The 22,290-nt window shown below is 35.9% G+C and overlaps 1 protein-coding gene across 1 annotated transcript in view; it reads left to right on the plus strand.

The window, feature by feature from the left end:
- Nucleotides 1-22,290, plus strand: part of SNTG1 (syntrophin gamma 1) — a 1,301,402-nt gene that overhangs the window by 1,068,718 nt on the left and 210,394 nt on the right. The window contains exon 13 of the mRNA XM_049854568.1: nucleotides 18,628-18,666. Within this exon, the coding sequence (XP_049710525.1) occupies nucleotides 18,628-18,666 (39 nt within the window). The remainder of the gene's footprint in view (nucleotides 1-18,627; nucleotides 18,667-22,290) is intronic.

Consider the following 22,290-nt stretch of genomic DNA (forward strand, 5'->3'; position numbering starts at 1 on the left):
CTTTGCTTTTGGTCCAGTCCATTTGAGCTGACCTTCCGTGTATTGAGTATTGTCCTTCCCTTCACCTAAAGTAGTTCTTATCTACTAACTAATCAGTAAATAACCCTCTCCTACCCTCCCTCGCCCCCTCGTAACCACAAAAGTATGTGTTCTTCTCAGTTTATACTATTTCTCAAGATCTTATAATAGTGGTCTTATACAGTATTTGTCCTTTTGCCTCTGACTAGTTTCACTCAGCATAATGCCTTCCAGGTTCCTTCATGTTCTGAAATGTTTCACAGATAAGTCACTGTTCTTTATCGATGCGTAGTATTCCATTGTGTGAATATACCACAATTTATTTAACCATTCATCCGTTGATGGACATCTTGGTTGCTTCCAGCTTTTTGCTATTGTAAACAGAGCTGCAATAAACATGGGTGTGCATATATCTGTTCGTGTGAAGGCTCTTATTTCTCTAAGGTATATTCCGAGGAGTGGGATTCTGGGTTGTATGGTAGTTCTATTTCTAACTTTTTAAGAAAACGCCAGTTAGATTTCCAAAGTGATTGTACCATTTTACCTTCCCACCAACAGTGTATAAGAGTTCCAATCTCTCCGCAGCCTCTCCAACATTTATTATTTTGTGTTTTTTGGATTAATGCCAGCCTTGTTGGAGTGAGATGGAATCTCATCGTAGTTTTAATATGCATTTCTCTAATGGCTAATGATCGAGAGCATTTTCTCATGTATCTGTTAGCTGCCTGAATATCTTCTTTAGTGAAGTGTGTGTTCATATCCTTTGCCCACTTCTTGATTGGGTTGTTTGTCTTTTTGTGGTTGAGTTTTAACAGAATCATATAGATTTTAGAGATCTGGCGCTGGTCGGAGATGTCATACCTGAATATTCTTTGCCAGGCTGTAGGTGGTCTTTTTACTCTTTTGGTGAAGTCTTTAGATGAGCATAGGTGTTTGATTTTTAGGAGCTCACAGTTATCTGGTTTCTCTTTGTCATTTTTGGTAATAATTTGTATTCTATTTATGCCTTGAATTAGGGCTCCTAAGGTTGTCCCTATTTTATCTTCCATGATCTTTATCGTTTTAGTCTTTATGTTGAGGTCTTTGATCCACTTGGAGTTAGTTTTTGTGCATGGTGTGAGGTATGGGTCCTGTTTCATTTTTTTGCAAATGGATATCCAGTTATGTCAGCACCATTTGTTAAAAAGACCATCTTTTCCCCAATTAACTGACACTGGGCCTTTGTCAAATATCAGCTGCTCATATGTGGATGGATTTGTATCTGGATTCTCAATTCTGTTGCATTGTTCTATGTGCCTGTTGTTGTACCAGTATCAGGCTGTTTTGACTACTGTGGCTGTATAATAGGTTCTGAAATCAGGTAGAGTGAGGCCTCCCACTTTCTTCTTCTTTTTCAGTAATGCTTTACTTATCCGAGGCTTCTTTTCCTTCCATATGAAGTTGGTGATTTGTTTCTCCATCACATTAAAAAATGTCCTTGGAATATGGATCGGAAGTGCATTGTATGTATATATGGCTTTTGGTAGAACAGACATTTTTACTATGTTAAGCCTTCCTATCCATGAGCAAGGTATGTTTTTCCACTTAAGCAGGTCCTTTTTAGTTTCTTGCAATAGTACTTTGTAGTTTTCTTTGTATAGGTCTTTTACATCTTCGGTAAGATTTATTCCTAAGTATTTTATCTTCTTGGGGGCTACTGTGAATGGTATTGATTTGGTGATTTCCTCTTCAATGTTCTATTTGTGGATGTAGAGGAATCCAAGTGATTTTTGTATGTTTATCTTATACCCTGAGACTCTGCCAAACTCTTTTATTAGTTTCAGTAGTTTTCTGGAGGATTCCTTAGGGTTTTCTGGGTATAAGATCATGTCATCTGCAAATAGAGATAATTTTACTTCCTCCTTGCCAATCCGGATGCCCTTTATTTCTTTGTCTAGCCTAATTGCTCTGGGTAGGACCTCTAGCACAATGTTGAATAAGAGTGGTGATAAAGGGCATCCTTCTCTGGTTCCCGTTCTTAAGGGAAATGCTTTCAGGCTCTCTCCATTTAGAGTGATGCTGGCTGTTGGCTTTGTATAGATGCCCTTTACTATGATGAGGAATTTTCCTTCACTTCCTATTTTGCTGAGAGTTTTTATCATGAGTTGGTGTTGGACTTTGTCAAATGTCTTTTCTGCATCAATTGATAAGATCATGTGGTTTCTGTCTTTTGTTTTATTTATATGGTGGATTACATTATTGCTTTTTCTAATATTAAACCAGCCTTGCATACCTGGTATAAATCCCACTTAGTTGTGGTGGATTATTTTTTTGATATGTTGTTGAGTTCTATTGGCTAGAATTTTGTTGAGGATTTTTGCATCTATGTTCATGAGGGATATAGGTCTGTAATTTTCTTTTTTTCTGCTGTCTTTACCTGGTTTTGATATCAGGGATATGGTGGCTTCATAGAATGAGTTAGGTAGTATTCCGTCATTTTCTATGCTTTGAAATACCTTTAGTAGTAGTGGTGTTAACTCTTCTCTGAAAGTTTGGTAGACTCTGCTGTAAAGCCATCCGGGCCAGGGTTTTTTTTGTGTTGGGAGTTTTTTGATTACCGTTTCAATCTCTTCTTTTGTTATGGGTCTATTTAGTTGTTCTACTTCTGATTGTGTTAGTTTAGGTAGGTAATGTTTTTCTAGGAATTCATCCATTTCTTCTACGTTTGAAAATTTGTTAGAGTACAATTTCTCGTAATAATCTGATATGATTCTTTTAATTTCAGTTGGGTCTGTTGTGATGTGGCCCATCTCATTTCTTATTCGGGTTATTTGTTTCCTTTTCTGTATTTCTTTAGTCAGTCTGGCCAATGGTTTATCAGTTTTGTTAATTTTCTCAAAGAACCAGCTCCTGGCTATATTAATTCTTTCAATTGTTTTCCTGTTCTCTAATTCATTTAGTTCAGCTCTAATTTTTATTATTTGTTTTCTTCTGGTGCCTGATGGATTCTTTTGTTGCTCACTTTCTATTTGTTCAAGTTGTAGGGACAGTTCTCTGATTTTGGCTCTTTCTTCTTTTTGTATGTGTGCATTTATCGATATAAATTGACCTCTGAGCACTGCTTTTGCTGTTTCTCAGAGGTTTTGTTAGGAAGTTGTTTTCATTCTCGTTGCATTCTATGAATGTCTTCATTCCCTCCTTAATGTCTTCTATAACCCAGTCTTTTTTCAGCAGGGTATTGTTCAGTTTCCAAGTATTTGATTTCTTTTCCCTAATTTTTTTGTTATTGATTTCCACTTTTATGGCCTTATGGTCTGAGAAGATGCTTCGTAATATTTCGATGTTTTGGATTCTGCAAAGCTTTGTTTTATGACCTACTATGTGGTCTATTCTGGAGAATGTTCCATGTGCGCTAGAAAAAAAAGTATACTTTGCAGCAGTTGGGTGAAGAGTTCTGTATAAGTCAATGAGGTCAAGTTGGTTGATTGTAGCAATTAGGTCTTCCATGTCTCTATTGAGCTTCTTATTGGATGTCCTGTCCTTCTCCGAAAGTGGTGTTTTAAAGTCTCCTAGTATAACTGCGAAGGTGTCTATCTCACTTTTCAGTTCTGTTAAAGTTTGTTTTATGTATCTTGCAGCCCTGTCATTGGGTGCATAAATATTTAATATGATTATATCTTCCTGGTCAATTGTCCCTTTAATCATTATGTAGTGTCCTTCTTTATCCTTTGTGGTGGATTTAACTTTAAAGTCTATTTTGTGAGAAATTAATATTGCTACTCCTGCTCTTTTTTGCTTATTGTTTGCTTGATATATTTTTTTCCATCCTTTAAGTTTTAGTTTGTTTGTGTCTCTAAGTCTAAGGTGTGTCTCTTGTAGGCAGCATATAGATGGATCGTGTTTCTTCATCCAGTCTGAGACTCTCTGTCTCTTTATTGGTGCGTTTAGTCCATTTACATTCAGCGTAATTATAGGTAAGTATGTGTTTAGTGCTGTCATTTTGATGCCTTTTTATGTGTGTTGTTGACAGTTTCATTTTTCCACTTACTTTTTTGTGCTGAGGCCTTTTTCTTTGTAAATTGTGTGTTCCTCATTTTCATAGTATTTGACTTTTTTTGCTGAGTCGTTATGTTTTTCTTGGTTTTTATTTTGAGTTATGGAGTTGTTATACCTCTTTGTGGTTACCTTAATATTTACCCCTATTTGTCTAAGTAAAAACCTAACTTGTATTTTCCTATATAGCCTTGTATCCCTCTCCATATGGCAGTTCTATGCCACCTGTATTTAGTCCCTCTTTTTGATTGTTTTGATCTTTTATATATTGACTTCAATGATTCCCTGTTTTGAGCGTTTTTTTCTTTTTAAAATTAATCTTAATTTGTTTTTGTGATTTCCCTGTTTGAGTTGATATCAGGATGTTCTGTTCTGTGAGCTTGTGTTGTGCTAGTATATAATATTATTGGTTTTCTGACGAATTTCCCTTAGTATTTCTTGTAGCTTTGATTTGATTTTTGCAAATTCTCTAAGCTTGTGTTTATCTGTAAATGTTTTAATTTCACCTTCATATTTTAGAGAGAGTTTTGCTGGATATATGATCCTTGGCTGGCAGTTTTTCTCCTTCAGTGCTCTATATATGTCATCCCATTGCCTTCTTGACTGCATGGTTTCTGCTGAGTAGTCTGAACTTATTTGTAGGAGACCTTTCATTTATCCCTGGCTGCTTTTCAAATTTTCTCTTTTTCTTTGCTTTTGGCAAGTTTGATGATAATATGTGTTGGTGATTTTCTTTTTGGATCAATCTTAAATGGGGTTCGATGAGCATCTTGGATAGATATCCTTTCATTTTTCATGATGTCAGGGAAGTTTTCTGCCAAAAGATCTTCAAGTATTCTCTCTGTGTTTTCTGTTATCTCTCCCTGTTCTGGGACTCCAATCAGACGCAACTTATTCTTCTTGATAGAGTCCCACATGATTCTTAGGGTTTCTTCATTTTTTTTAATTCTTTTATCTGATTTTTTTTCAGCTATCTAGGTATCAATTTCCTGGTCCTCCAGATCCCCCACCCTGCATTCCAATTGCTCAGGTCTGCTCCTCTGACTTCCTATTGCGTTGTCAAATTCTGTAATTTTATTGTTAATCTTTTGGATTTCTGAATGTTGTCTCTCTATGGTTTTTTGCAACTTATTAATTTTTCCACTATGTTCTTGAATAATCTTTTTGAGTTCTTCAACTGCTAATATCAGTGTGTTCCTTGGCTTTTTCTGTAGATTGCCTTATTTCATTTCTGAGGTCATCCCTGATGTCTTGAAGCATTCTGTAAATTAGTTTTTTATATTCTGCATCTGGCAATTCCAGGATTGTATCTTCATTTGGGAAAGATTTTGATTCTTTAGTTTGGGGAGTTGTAGAAGCAATCATGGTCTGCTTCTTTATGTGGTTTGATATTGACTGCTGTCTCCGATCCATCTATAAGATATTGTAGTGATTTATTGTATATTTGCTCACTGAGTCTTATCTTGTTTTGTTTTCTCTCAGTATACGTAGATGGGCTACTAGATTGCTCTGTCTTGATTGTTGTAGCCCTTGAATCACTTATGTCCTATTATCAGCTGCTTTGGGCTGTTACCAGATATATAAGGCTCACTATTCTTGAGTAGAATCTGATTTTGGGTCATCAAGTGTGTGGTGCAGACTTTCACCTATCCACCTAGAGGAGGAGTGGTGATAGTTGTGTGTACCAGATTCTAGTAGCATCAGGGTTCACACCCTGAGGAGGGCAGGATGCTGACAGACTTCCCCCAACTGCCAGTGAGGTAGGTGTGTCTCTATTCCTAAAGCACTTTGGTGGGTGGGCTCTGCAGCTGTACCTTAGGCCCCCAATGCAAGTACCTCTGCAGATTGGTAGGTGTCACCCTTCTTAGACCCCTAAGGCAGGAGGCTATGTGGTCTGGGGGGAGCTTCAGCCCTCAGTTTCGTGTTGTGGGTCATTGAGGGCTCTGTTGAATACGCAGAGATATCAGACCTGAGAAACTTGTCTTTCCAGTAATCCACTAAAACAATTACAGTCAGATCCCTATCAGAAATGCCTTTGCATTGTAATACCCACCTTGTTTTCTGTAGGGATGAAAGTCCAAGACTGTGGATCACATATGCTTGCCTGGAGCTGGTTCTGTGTTTTTAGTCAATTAGGGATGGATTTTTGGTCCCTGGGTTTTTTTGTAGCTGCTTCTCTTAGGCCAGGAGAATGAGTTAGGAAAAGACCAGAAAAAAAGAAAGAAAGAAAGAAAGACCGCAGGGCAGTTCACTCTCTGGCTCAGGAAATTCCAATGTTAATGAAGCTGCCTGGGAAGGAGAGGGGAGGGTTCAGATAAATAGGAGAGAGTAGCACCCCGGAATATAGACAAAGATAAGCTTGGGATGACTGTTTTATCTGAGATTCCCAAGGGGTGTGCATCGACTGTGTGCGCTGGCTGGGTAGAGATTGTCCCCGAGGGTCAGGCCCGTGTCCCCTGCTTGTGCTGTCTCAGAAGCCGCGGTTAGTTCCTCTGCTCCCAGTCCAAAGCCCAGCGCCAAGGTTTCCCTGCTGGGACACTGCACTCCCGGCTCCAAAACCAGTCGCTGCTTCCTGGTGACTTCTCCTCCTGTCAACCACATCGCTGTGCTGCCTGCGTGCACTGGCTGGGCTTCCCCCGAGGTCAGTTCAGGGGACTAAGGCAGTGCCCTGTGTTTGCGCCATCTCAGGATGCCGTGCTCAGCTCCCCTGTGCCCAGTCCAAAGCCCAGTGCCAAGGTTTCCTGACTGGGACACTGGCTTCAGGCTCCGAAAACAGTCGCTGCTTCCCCGTGGTTGTTCGTTCTCAGTCTCTGTCACTCAGGTCAACTCTTTAGATATGTGTTTGATGGTCAGGGTTCGTGGATTGTCATGTATGTGATCAATTCACTTGTTTTTCTGAGTCTTTGTTGCAAGAGGGATCCAAGGTAGCTTCTACCTAGTAGTCATCTTGGCCCCGCCTCTCTTGGCTGTAATCTTTATGGAAGCAGGTCACCAGTCCTTTCTTCTGCAGTGCCATGAGGTGGTTTCAAACTCCCAACATTTAGGTCAGTAGTTGGGTGTAAACCTTTTGTACCACCTAGGGACCTCTATAATTCCTTACTGTCCTCTAATTTACTTTGATGCTAAAATTGCCTCAGTTATAGACAGTGAAAGCCCATTTAAGCTGGATTCTGTGTCTTGTGACAAGACCCAGTCATTTTCTAGAAAGCATTTTTTCATCTTCTGGCAAAACAAGATTTTCCAGGCTCATTTTTATTCATCTTAACTCAGCATTGGACTCAGCCATTTCTCTGAGGAACAGATCTGAGAACTGGTTTTTGTCATTGCTTCTGGAATGTCTTTGCTTCTAGAATCTTTCTGTGGAGAAGGCTAGGAAATGTACACACACACACACACACACACATTTCTATTTTAGAATTATGAATCTGAACCTATATATCTGACTCCAGTCCATCTCCACAGGGTTCTTTCTTGTCTTCCCCCATTCTCCAGGTCTTTGTTCCTTCTTCCATAGTGAGAACCTGCCTTCCATTAACAACAACACGTTTACTTACTTGTTCAATCCTTTAATACATTTGAAATACTTTCAGAAGTCCCTGCCCACATTATTGCAAAAGATAAAACAACTAAAAGTATTCAGCATTCATTTGCTCTTCTCCACCTCCCTACCCAAAACTGAGAGTATATAACTGAAGACTGTAGTCTATATTTTTCCTTCAATATTGTTATTTTATTCATTTGAAATACAGGTAGGTTCATTTGTTTTATTTTTAATTACTGCCCCCTCCATCTGCCCATCTTTGTTTACTGACTCTTATATTTTGAATTTACTGGAAACCATAACATGCTTCCAAAAGTCAAATTTATGAAAGTAAGTATAAAAAAAACTGCCTCTTATATTGCTTCCATCATGTTTCTTCACCCCACTATTTCCAGATTTATTATTTCTGTTTTTTAAGTATGTGTGTATTTGTATTGGAGTATGTATGTACATATACATAAAAAGGGAATATAGAACATCACACAATGTATGTCTTTTTATGATTGACATGTTTCACTCAGAGTAATATCTTCACCTATATCCATATTGTAGCATGTATCAAGACTTCATTTATACCACTGTCTGAGTAGTATTCCTTTATATATATGTACCTCATTTTGTTTATCCATTCATCTGTTGATGGGCACTTAAGTTGTTTCTACCTTTTGACTATTGTGAATAGTGCTGTATTTGCTTATAAGTCTTTGAGGGAGCTTTCAGGTCTTTTGGGTATATACCTAGGAGTGGAATTGGTGGGTCATATGGCAGCTCTATGTTTAGATTTTTGAGGAACTGTAGCACTGTTTTCCACAACAGCTGTGTCATTTTACATTCTCACCAGCAATGGGTAAGCATTGCAATTTTTCCATATCCTTACCAACATTTGTTATTTTATGTTTGTTTGTTTTTAATTTTAGCCATTTTTCGACCAACCAACCCAGTGCCGTCGAGTTGATTCTGACTCCTAGCGAACCTATAGGACAGAGCAGAACTGCCCCATAGAGTTTCCAAGGAGCACCTGGTGGATTTGAACTGCTGTCCCTTTGGTTAGCAGCAGTAGCACTTAACCACTACGCCAGCAGGGTTTCCTTAGCCATCTTAGTGGGAGTGAAATGGTACCTATTGTGATTTTGATTTGCATCCCTCTGATGGCTAATGACGTTGAGCGTATTTTCATGCATTTGATGGCCATATGAATGTTCTCTTTGGTGAAATGTCTATTCAGGTCCTTTCCCAATTTTATGATTGAGTTAGTTGTCTTTTTATTGTTAAGTTGTCAAAGTTTTATGTTTATTTTAGCTATTAGATTCTTGTCTGGTACATGATTGCTGAGGATATTCTCCTAGTCAGTATCTTATCTTTTCACTTTTTTGGTAAAGTCTGTTGAATTGGTGTATATTTTGCTGTGTATAGTCTCAATAACAACAAATTAATAAAATAAATTATAAAAAAGATAGAAATCATATATATGTAAATATATATGTAGAGGTGTCATAATATATGTTGTATTGAATTTGGTTGTTATTTAACAATATTTTTTGGAAATCACTTCATATTGATTGACAGAGAACCTCCTCATTCATTTTTACAGCTGCATAGTATGCCATTGTGTGTATGTACTACTCAGTGCCAATACCCAAAAAACCCAGTGCCGTCAAGTCAATTCCAATTCATAGCAACCCTATAGGACAGAGTAGAACTGCCCCGTAGAGTTTCCAAGGAGTACCTGGCGGATCCAAACTGCTGACCTTTTGGTTAGCAGCCACAGCACTTAACGACTATGCCACCAGGGTTTCATGTACTATAGTTTGTTAAAAAAAAATCCATGTTTCTGTCTTTCCTTCCTGCCTTTTTTGATTGTTGTAGATATATATATATATACATATATAATACAACAACATTTGACAATTCAGCAATTTTCAGGTGTACAATTTAGTGATGTCAGTTACATTAATCATGAATACCAATTGAGATGTTTCAACAAACAGTTGCAGCACTGGAGGTGCTCACTTGCCTATGCCAAGAAATTTGGAGGATAGCTACCTGGCTGACTGATTGAAAGAGATCTATAGTTGTACCCATTGCAAAGAAAGATGATCCAACAGAATGTGGAAATCATTGAACAATGTTATTAATATCACACACAATTTTGCTGTAGGGTATTCAAAAGCAGTTGCAGCAGTATATCACCAGGGAACTTCTAGAAATTCAATCTGGATTCAGAACAGGACATGGAACAAGAGGTATCATTGTTGAGGTTAAATGGATCATGGCTGAAAGCAGAGGATACCGGAAAGATATTTACCTGTGTTTTATTGACTATGCAAAAGCATTCAACAGTGTGGATCCTTGGGGAATTCTAGAAGGCTTAATTGTGCTCATGATGCACCTGTTCTTAGATCAAGAAGCAGTCATTCAAATAGAACAAGAGGATACTGTGTGTTTTAAAGTCAAGAAAGATGTGTGTCAGGGTTGTATCTTCTCACCTTCCTTATTGAATCTGTATGCTGAGCAAATAATCTGAGACGCTGGACTATGTGAAAAGAACAGGGCATCAGGATTGGAGGACGACTCGTTAACAAGTTGTTATATCCAGATGACACAATCTTGCTTGCAAAAGTGAAGAGTACTTGAAACACTGATGGAGACCAAAGACCTCAGCCTTCATTATGGATTATACCTCAATATAAAGAAAACAAAAACCCACACTACTGGACCAATAAGCAACATCATGATAAACAGAGAAAATACTGAAGTTGTAAATGATTTTATTTAATTGGATCCACAATCAACACCCATGGAAGCAGCAGTCAGGAAATCAAGCGACATATTGCATTGGTCAAATCTGCCTCAAAGGACTTCTTTAAAGTGTTGAAAAGCAAAGATATCACCTTAAGGACTAAGGTGTATCTGACCCAAGCCATGGTGTTTTCAATTGCCTTATATGTATGTGAAACGTGGACACTGAATAAGGAAGACCTAAAAAGAATTAATACCTTTGAATTACGTTGTTAGCAAATCATTGAATATATCATTGTCTGCTAGAAGAAGGAACATATGTGTCTTGGAAGTAGAAAGCCAGAACGTTCCTTAGAAGCAGGATGCTGAGACTTTACCTCATGTACTTTGGACATGTTATCAGGACAGACCAGGCCCCTGAGAAGGACATCATGCTGGGTAAAGCAGATGGTCAGTGAAAAAGAGGAAGACCCTCAATAAGATGGATTGACACAGTGGCTGCAACAATGGGCTCAAGCAAATCAGTATTGTAAGGATGGAGCAGAACCAGCCAGTGTTTCTTCCTGCTGTTTGCAGGGTCACTATGAGTTGGAACCTACCTAAGGGCACCTAACAACAACAGTTTCGTTTACTAATCTGTATGTATGTATAAAATTGAGAAAAATAATTGTTTAAAAACCTGCCATTAAATCAAAACATTTTGTAAGAGTCATTTCTTGTTATGACATAAATTACACCACTAATATTTTATAACTGCTTCACAGCAGACTTGTTTTGGACATATCAGTTATTGCGATTCAGTGTAGGCTGCATATAAGTCTTAACAGCAGTGCACTTTCTAGCCAATATTTACTATGAGTAAGATTTTTTCTAATTTTTTTACTGTATATACTTATTGATTTATTTTAAAATGTTACTATAAACTGGAAAATGCAGTGTTTTGTGTTTTCTACTCCAATTGCTCTAGGAAAAGCTGAAATTATCTCAAGTAGATTTGGGTGTGTGTATGACTTCAAAATCTTTACACTTTTGATTTTGTGTCTAAAATTCCACAAGGAAACCTGAATTAAATTTTTTTTATTTGTTGCCAAAATGAAGGCAATGACTAGGACAGGTTGTGTCCTAGACATTATGCTCCTCAAAATAGTTAACTTTGTTACATTTCTGTATTTTAATATTTTGGTTACTTAACTGTATTTCCATTACCACATGAATATATAATAAGTTATTTTACACCAATGTACAAATAAAAAGCTATAAATTTTAACAGAAATAAACTTTCTATAACTCATTCCATTGCCAAATAAGTTGATTAATACCATGGGTCAAAATTTTTAAGTATTAACTCATTCTACTTGAATATTTTTACTCAGATTCTTGGGATAAGATAAACTGTTCAAAATTATGTATAATTAAGTCATAAAGAAACAGTAAGTGATGTTACAATGTTAAGATGACACCACTGGGGAAAAAGATTATTGTTTTCAATTTTTTGAATGTTCTCCATTAACATTTGTTTCATTTTTATTACATATTGTATTTGTCACATGTTAAAAATACAACCTAGAAATAATTTGTAAAAGCCATTTAATGATTTTCCAAACGTATATTCTTTGCATGCCAGCTTTTTAAGATTCTCTTGCAGTTGCTTTTATACCTCTTGAGGTACTTTGTCATTCTAACTCTCTAGTCTTGAGTATACTCTTCCTTTGTTGGCACTTATATTTTAATTTTGACTCTTTCGATAGTAAATTATTGGCTTATATTTGAGAAGCAGAAGGAAATGTACCATGCATTTTATTCTCTTAGCATAAGTCACCTTATATAATAAAATTATTTGAAAAATAAAGTTTGTTTGATCCCTGTATTCATGAGCTGATCGCCTAGACAGGCTCATCAGGTAAGCAAGGAGGAAAACTGCAACAAAAACGAAATAATCATGAACACAACATCTCTACACAGGTCAGTAAGGCTGAGGGGCTAGTGCATATTTTGTAGGGGAGAGAAGTGAGCCCCTACTGGAGAAATCATTTCAGTTCCACAAATACGACAGTGTGAGTGTGTAGAGCAATATGTCTGTGATCAGCATGTATTTCACTTATCCACTGCTTTCTACCATGTGATGCTTACCTACATGCTGTTTCTTAGGTTTCCAGTAACTATTACTCAGGCTTTTTTCAGAATAAAAAGTCAAATTTTTAAAGGTAGATAATACACTCTACCCAATGAGGGTACAAAAATCACATTTGAATTTTATAATTCTTTGTTAAACAGTTCACAAGAATTAGCTAAGAAGCATAGTTCCACCAACTATACCAAATAGATATTTTTGATTGATTTAGTAGAAAATATTTAGGAATCTGTTCTTGCCTTCTACATTCCCAAACTTAATACTACCCTGATTTTTTAAAATTACATCCAGATTTTCTTTATTTTATAAACAATAATACAAGGTGTATTTATTTTTATATAGTAGAAATAACTATGCAATTACCAATTAGTACTCTGCCCTTTTATAGTATCTCAAGCCCACATAACCCTGAGTAAACACAACCATAAACTTGTCTTTTTAATAATTGTAGAGCAGTCTATCATGTAAATATGCTGCAGTTTGCTCATTCATATCTCTATTTGGGCTGTTTCCAGTTTCTTCCTATTATAAATAATATGACTATGAAGGCCTGTTTGGATCAATGGCTTTTTAAAATTTCTCTTTGGGTTAATTTCTTAGGTCTGTATACCCAAAGATGAACAATTTAGAAAAAAGATAGGGGTAACTTGTTACCTATTGCCAGATTGCTTTCTAGCAAGATTGAAATAATGTGCAGTATCACCAACAATATGTTTTCCTTAAGTCACATCCATATTGAGTTTTTAACAGTGTTACTCATTTTTGCTAGTTTATAATGTACATAATGACATCAGATTTGTTATATTGTACATTTCTTCAACTGCTAGGAAAAAAAAAGGGTGTGATTTTTTTCACAAAGTGATGTACTGTCTATATATACATCTCTGATAACTGTTCATCTTTACGTTGCACATGCATGCATTCTTTTTTTTAAATGTTGTTGAGAATATACAGTAAAACATATGCCATTCAACCACTACTACATGTAGAATTCTGTGCATTGGTTACATTCTTTGGGTTGTGCAACCATTCTCATCCTCCTTTTCCGAGTTGTTCCTCCCCATTAACATAAACTTACTGCCCCCTAAGGTTGCTATCTAATCTTTCAAGTTGCGTTTGTCACTTTGATTCCATATAGGTAGATCTTAAAAGAGCATAATGCTCAAAACAGACATTTTTTCCGTGTTAAGCTAGACTATTGTTTGATTTTAAGACAACTTCAGGGAACACCTTTGGTTTAAGGTTTAAATACTGTCTCAGGGCAATAGTTTCAGGGGTTCATCCAGCCTCCATAGTTCCAGAAATTCTGGCTTCCATGAGAATTTTAAATTCTCTTCTGCATTTTCCCCTTTCTGATCAGGGTTCCTCTATAGAATCTTTGATCAAAATGTTCATAATGGTAGCTGGCACTACCCCATTCTTCTGGTCTCATGACAGAGGGGACAGTTGTCCATCGAGGCAATTAGTCGTACATTTCATACTTGCCTCCTATTCCTGATTCTCCTCCTTCCTCCATTTCTCCAGGTGAATAGAGGTCAATTGCCATGCTTTGGATGGCTGCTTGCAAGCTTTTAAGACTCCAGGTACTACTCAATGAATTAGCAGGTAGAACAGAAGCACTAAACAAGTTATTAGGTTAATTAACTGGGATGTCCCATGAAACCATGACCCTAAACCGTCAAACCAAGGAACTAAATTCCATGAGGTGTTTTGCTGTACCTTAGTGGTTTCAGCTGCTATTCATTTTTTTGTCATTGTTGTAAGTGTATCTATCACACAACTTTTACCAGTTCAACTTTTCATAGGCATACAACTTATTGACAGCAATTACATTAATCAGATGTGCAACTATACCTGTATTCAATGCATTTTTCCCTGATTTTAACTGATGAGACAAGTAGTTTTAGAGATTTCCTTTGCTGATTCCTCACCCGGGCAAATGACTATGTTGAAATAATAATAGGAATATAAAATATGGGTTTTGTACATGCCATACACAAATCATGTGTTTTCTCTTTTTCTTTTATTTTACATTTTAAATGAGAGTGTCTTACCAGTCTATGGTTTAGTGTCACTTAAGAAGCCTGTTCTTATAGATGAGCTATTTGAAAATTCTCCAAAATTGTGCTCAATTTCCATTAAATGACCTGTTATTTCACATTTTCCAGTAAGACAAAAGGAACTAAAAAAAGAGAGGGGAAATGAACTAATACAATAAAATTTATTCATAAGTGAAAATGAGCTCGTCTGATGTAAGCCATTTAGTCTGATGTAAATAATTTAGTGTGATGTAATATTTTATCAAAAAGCTAGTTATTTAACTCTCTCTGGAAAAGCCAAAGAAAAATAATTATTGCAAAACTACTACTGAGCAAAACTTTGAGTAGTGCAGGGTCATTTTTCCAGGCCTGATATTCATATTGAGATTTGTTTTTTAAACTCTGTTTGTATGGCATACTACAGAGGAATGCTTTCTCTGAAGAGGTATTTTAAATTCTTATAAATGTCATTCATTAAATTTGCTTAAAGTAAATGTTATATTTTATTCGGAATCCTGACAAGAAACATTTCAGCACATATACTTTATCATTCAATGTTTGATTTTCTGTTCCCTCTGCTCTCTAGGGTGTTAAAATAAATAGGATATGATTTCAAATGAAATAAAAAATAAATAAATTACAAAAAAATAACTTTCTACATTTTTTCATAGATATTCACTTATTGTATGAAAACACAACCTTTTGCTTTTTCATAAACCAGAAATGATTAGACATAAATCTTTCTTTTAATGCTAACAAACAAAATGTGGGATAATTCTGATAGCCAAACTTAAGAAGTATCCATAATAAGTATTTGACATTTAATAATTGCGGTAAGTCAAGATAGAATTCATCTATATCTCAAATATGTATATATATATAAAATAGATCATTGAGTATAGAGAATATAAAGGATAGAATATATGTTGTCATTGTTGTTAGGTGGCCTTGAGCCAGTTCCTACTATAGTGACCCTAACACTGCTCATTCCTGTGCCATCCTCACATTCTTTGATACCCTTGAACCAATTGTTGCAGTCACTGTGTCCATCCATCTCATTTATGGTCTTCCTCCTTTTCGCTAATGCTTTATTTTAACAAGCATGATGTCCTTCTCCAGAAATTTGTTCTTCCTGATAACATGTGCAAAATATGTGAGACGAAGTCTTGCCATCCTTGCTTCTAAGGAGCATTCTGGCTTTACTTCTTCCAAAACAGATTTGTTCATTCTTTTGGCAGTCCGTGGTATACTCAATATTCTTCACCAACACCTTAATTCAAAGCCTTCCATTCCTCTTCACTCTTCCTTATTCATTGCCAATTTTTCTATGCATATGAGGTGATTGAAAACACCATGGTTTGGGTCAGGCATACCTAAATCTTCAAAGTGACATCTTCATTTTTTAACACCTTAAAGAGGTCTTTTGTAATAGATTTGCCCAATACAATACGTCCTTTGATTTCTTGAATACTGCTTCCACGGTCTTTGTGGATCCAAGTAAAATGAAATCATTGACAATTTCAGTCTTTTCTCCGTTTATCATGATGTTGCTTATTGGTCCATTTGTGAGAATTTTTGTTTTCTTTCTATTGAGATGCAATCCATACTGAAGGCTGTGGTCTTTGATCTTCGTTAGTAAGTGCTTCAAGCCCTCTTCACTTTCAGCAAGCAAGGCTGTGTCATCTGCATAATGCAGGTTGTTAATGAGTCTTCCTCCAATCCTGATGCTGTGGTGTTCTTCATACTCTCCAGATTCTCGGATTATTTGCTCAGTATACAATTGAATAAGTAAGGTGAAGAATACAACCCTGGCACACACCTTTCTTACCTTTAAACCGTGCGGTATCCCTTTTCCTGTCTGAACAACTGCCTTTTGGTCTATGTAAAGTTTCCCTATGAACACAAGTGTTCTGGAATTCACATTCTTTGCAATGTTAACCATTATTTGCTGTGATCCACACAGTTGAATGTCTTTGCATAGTCAATAAAAGACAAGTAAATATCTTTCTGGTATTCTGTGCTTTCAGTCAATATGCATCTGATATCAGCAATCATATCCCTATTTCCATGTCCTCTTTTGAATCTGGCGGGAATTTCTTGCAGTTCCCTGTTGATGTACTGCTGCAACCACTTTTGAATCATCTTCAGCAAAGTTTTACTTGTGTGTGATATTAATATTATTTGATAATTTCTGAATTCTGTTGAATCACCTTCCTTTGGAATGGGCACAGATATGGATCTCTTTTTTTTTTTTTTTTAAGTCAGTTGGCCAGGTTAGCTATCTTCCAAATTTCTTGGCACAGGTGAGTGAACACCTCCAGTGTGGCATCCATTTGCTAAAACATCTCAGTTGGTATTCTGTCAATTCCTGGAGCCTTGTCTTTCACCAATGCCTTCAGTGAAGTTTGGACTTCTTCCTTCAGTACCATCAGTTCTTGATCACATGATACCCCCTGAAATGGTTGAACATCAACCAATTCTTTTTGTTACAGTGACTCTGTATTCCTTCCATCTTCTTTTGAAGCTTCCTTGTGTCATTCAATATTTTCCCCATAGAATCCTTCAATATTACAACTCCAGGCTTGAATTTTTTCTTCAGTTCTTTCAGTTTGAGAAATGCCAAGTTTGTTCTTCCCTCTTGGTTTCCTAGTTCCAGGTCTTTGTGGATTTCATTATAATACTTTGCTTTGTCTTCTTGACCTGCCCTTTGAAGTTATCTGTTCAGCTATTTTACTTTATCATTTTCTTGGTTTGCTTTATCCACTCTATTATCAAGAGCAAGTTTCAGAATCTCTTCTGACCTTCATTTTGGTCTTTTCTTTCTTTCCTGTCTTTTTAAAGATCTCTTGCTTTCATGTATGATGTCTTTGATGTCATCCCCCAACTAGTCTGATCTTCGGTCATTAGTGTCAAATCTGTTCTTGAGATGGTCTCTAAATTCAGGTGGGATATATTCAATGCCATATTTTGGCTCTCATGAGCTTGCTCTAATTTTCTTCATCTTCAACTTGAACTTGCATGCGAACAATTGATGAGTCTGTTCTGCAGTCTGCCCCTGGCCTTGTTCTGACTGCTGATACTGAGCTTCTCTCAATTGTCCCTGTTCAAAGATGTAGTTGATTTCTGCATATTCCATATTGCGAGGTCCACATGTATAGTTACCATTCATGTTGTTGAAAGAAGGTATTTGCGACGAGAAATTTGTTGGTCTTGCAAAATTCTATCATGCAATCTCCAGTATTGTTTCTGTCATCAAAGCCATATTTTTCCACTTCTGATCTTTCTTCTTTGCTTCCAACTTTCACATTCCAATCACCAGTAATTATTGGTGCATTTTGATCACATGTTTGATCAATTTCAGACTGCAGAAGTTGGTAAAAACCTTCAATTTATTCATCTTTGGCCTTAATGTTTGGTGTGTAAATTTGAATGATAGTTGTATTAACTGGTCTTCCTTGTAAAAAAAATTATCAGTGACTGTGTTGTACTTCACGGTAGATCTTGAAATGTTCTTTTGGGTGATAAATGCAACACGATTCCTTTTCCATTTGTCATTGCCTGCATAGTAGATCATATGATTGACCAATCCAAAATGGCCAATAATAGTCAATTTCAGCTCACTAATGTCTATGATATCGATTTTATGCATTCCTTTTCATTTTTGAAAACTTGCAATTTTCCTAGATTTATACCTCATATATTCCATTTTCCAATTATTAAAAAAAAAGAGTATAGAATATATGTTATTGATTGTTGAATAGAGATTATTGAATATTGAATTAATATATACTGAATATTAATTCACCAAAGGATAGATTCTCACAAATATATTTGGAATCGTGGTACTTTAAAAAGATTCCTGGTGGTGCAGTTGTTGAAGTGCTCAGCTACTTACCCAAAGGTTGGCTGTTCAAACCCACCAGCTGCTCTGCAGGAGAAATATGTGGCAGTTTGCTTCTGTAAAGATTTACAGCCTTTGAAACCATATGAGACAGCTCTAATCTGTCCATTAGGGTCACTATGAGTTAGAATTGACTCAAAGGCTGATGGTTTGGGTGGTACTTGAATCTTGTTGTTCTCACGTTTATTATTTATTTGTTTGCTTATTTATCTATTTGTTATTGCAGATCAAAAAAATCAACAGAAATTTTCCTGTAAACCAGCAGGTAAGGTTGAGAAATACTTGGAAAGCTGATTCATATATTTCTTTATCTATTATAGAATATAATCTTGATGGCTTATGATCTTTATGTGAGAATTGTTACTATTGTTTTCCATCTTCAGGAAAACATGTAATTTAATATATTTCTTAATATTGTGCAACATATGCTTCCCCAATTACAGTAAAAAGTAATTTTTTAAACTTTTATTTAAGTAAAGTAAGTTGAAACTATTTTTGACAAGATACTTATATTTATTTTGATAACAATTTTGAAAAAACTTGGAGAGCTACTTACATGAGATGGTTTTACTACATCTTAACATTTGAGAGACCTATGTTTAACTAGGAAACCCTGGTGGCATAGTGGTTAATTACTACAGCTGTTAGCCAAGAGTTTGGAAGCTCAAATCCGCCAGGCGCTCCTTGGAAACTCTATGGGGCAGTTCTACTCTGTCCTATAGGGTCGCTATGAGTTGGAATCGACTCGACGGCAGTGGGGTTTGGGTATGTTTAACTAACCTACAAATTAAGGACATTTTCAAAGTTTGTGGATATTTCAAACGAGTGTAATTTGCTGCATAGAATGAAAATAATATCTGATTAATCAAACAAGTAATTTATTTCACACTGATTCTACTTACAATTGTGTTATGCTAGACTTAAATTTAGTGTTAATTTCATTAGCATAACAAAAACAAATTAAATTGAATGAGTAAAAGTGAGGGTTCATTTTTTCAACTCATGCAGAGGTTGTTAATATATCAGGGTTATCAGCTAGTGAAATAGCAAGGCATAGACTGCCCTTACGCTTGGCATCAATGTCAATTCACAACTATTGAGCAAAATCTAAATATGATCTAGCTCTTTATAAATTGTACATTAGTCACTTCGTTACTTGTATGTAGTTACTTTAGTTACTTATACAATTAATTTCAGTGGTAAATTTTTTAAATGCTCTTCATCTTACACTACTACTTTTCTTACCTAAACCACAGTTTCCTTATTTGCAACATTCATATAAGTATAAACCACCTCACACATTTATTTTGAGGATTAAATGATAATGCATATAAAGTACTGAATATATACTACTATTAACATTAATATACTGGATTTTTAAGTTGTTTTTAGAATGCAGAATTTATATTCTTATAGAAATTATATCATAAATGATGCTGATATGCTCAGAGTAGTCCTCAAAGCTGTACACACTGAAAGAAATGATAGTAATCACTTCCCTAGAGAACTCCTTGCATCCATAATGCTCCGCACTGTGCCATGTCACCTTAGGCATCACCTGCCTCCTACTTTGAGGCCCTCACTCTGAAGCCAAGTTGATACTTTGGATATGAGCAGAGATTGGGGAAAGGTGTTTGTCTAGCCACAATCTGCTGCAAGCTGTGTTTTATTTAAGGGCCTCACTTACAAGGCAGATACCAGGGCTCTAGTCCAGAGCTTCCGAGTCACCAAGTCAGGAATGATACCTGGAAAACTCTTTTTGTAACTCACATCCCAAGTGATTCTGATGCCAGTGGTGTGCAGACAACATTCCGAGAAATACAGCTTAATGGTATCAGAGCACTCCAGTAAAGGGAAAATTTCATGGAGGAGTAATTTATTCAAGTAGAAGGAAGCATCAGCCATGAAGAAGGCTGTGATGTCTATCTCTAAACTTGGGCTCTTCAGTAGTCAGATATATCAAAACAGTTACCTGCTGTTTTCAGAAATTCTTGCTAACAATATAAATGAATACATGTGACTTTGATTTAAGAATGAATCTAAGATTCATATCAGTATCCTTCCTTGATCTTTCTAACCTCAACGATGAAGTATAAATAATGAGTGTAATTTATATGACAGTGTTTCATAGCCCTGATAACCACCACACTATTCTTTGCTTGTGATGACAACTGTATTTACATTTTGTACGTATTCAGATATTCAGGTTAGTTACTTGTACAATCTTTGCCAGCTCTGCATTTATCGAGGTTTAGAATAATACCAAGAGCAGTAATTAAAAAAAAAAAAAAATTGTGGAATAAACAATAATAAAAATGTCTTTAATATTTTAGCACATTTCATTTTAGAAAGTTCATTATATTTATATATAATAAATACATGTGTTCATTAGTATTTATCTTTTTTTTTTTTTTTTGCTACTCTTTTGTTGTTCTTGATACTATTGTGTGCCATCAAGCTAATTCCAACTCATAGGGATCCTATATGACAAAATAGAACTGCCCCATAGGGTTGCCTAGGCTGAAATCTTTATGGGAGCAGATCACCAGGTCTTTTCTCCCACTACTCTTTTAATATTTTTAAATTATACTGGAATTTTATTTCAAAATACTTAGCATACCACAGTTTTGAAAATCATAGTGAATTCTTCCTGACACTTTAAAAAACCTGAAAGCTGAGAGTTAGTAGATTTTTCTCTTACTATTTCTACCATATGAATGAAAAAATGCAGATAATAGGGCTAATTTTCAGTTCAGCATTCATCTGTATGCCTAATAGGAAAAGCTCACCTGCATATTGTGATAACTATACAGTAGGAGACCAAGGTGCCTTTGCTATTTATTAAAGACTGAGCCACAATAAGGAGAGGAAATTAAAACATATGTAGAAATCCATTTGTCATTCAGATTTACAAACAGAACTCTTGGCTTGAACTAAATCAGGTTGAATCTCTCTCATCCTAATTTGATTTTATTTATAGTTCTGTGATGCTTAGATTAGATATAAATATGCATAGGCATATATATATTTATACATACGCTTTTGATTAAATAGGTCATGTATATGTTGAAATATTTAAATATTCAACGGTTATTAGGATAGATACAGGGAAAAACAAGCCCCCTCGTATCCCAGATGATCTAGATACCAAAAAAGAAAAAATAAATCACCCACAATACATTGAAACAGAATCTCTGCATCTTGCAGGTTTTTGTTTTGAATTTGTACCATCTAGGTGTGACAGCTATCCAAACCTGAGAAATTGAAATAAAAACAAAGCAGAAATTGGTCTGGCTCTAAATAGAGCCACCATTGCCCAGGAGAGACAAAGACTAGAGATCAGCTCTTGGAGGTGCTCCCACAGACCAGAGCGCCTGAGATTATCAGTAAAATTACTTCTACTGAGAAGAGGTTGCAGTTAAAAATATAAATCATATGAGGAAATAAACCATTATAAGGAAAGTCTAATCTAAAAAAGAAAAAAAAAATCCATGTATACATATATTTTTTCTCTTCTTACATCCTAATACTCATTTGAGGTGCCTGTATTTATTATTATTAAATCATATTACTTTAGAAAAAGTGATAAATCATGACTCCACAGGACCTGATAAACATCATGATAAATGGAGAAAAGATTGAAGTTGTCAAGGATTTCATTTTACTTGGATCTACAATCAACAGCCATGGAAACAGCAGTCAAGAAATCAAAAAACACATTGCATCGGGTAAATCTGCTGCAAAGGACCTCTTCAAAGTGTTGAAGAGCAAAGATGTCACCCTGAAGACTAAGGTGCGCCTGACCCAAGCCATGGTATTTTCAATCATATCGTATGCATGTGAAAGCTGGACAGTGAACAAGGAAGACCGAAGAAGAATTGACGCCTTT

This window comes from Elephas maximus, chromosome 15 (assembly GCF_024166365.1).
Source record: "Elephas maximus indicus isolate mEleMax1 chromosome 15, mEleMax1 primary haplotype, whole genome shotgun sequence".
Classification (NCBI taxonomy): domain Eukaryota; kingdom Metazoa; phylum Chordata; class Mammalia; order Proboscidea; family Elephantidae; genus Elephas; species Elephas maximus.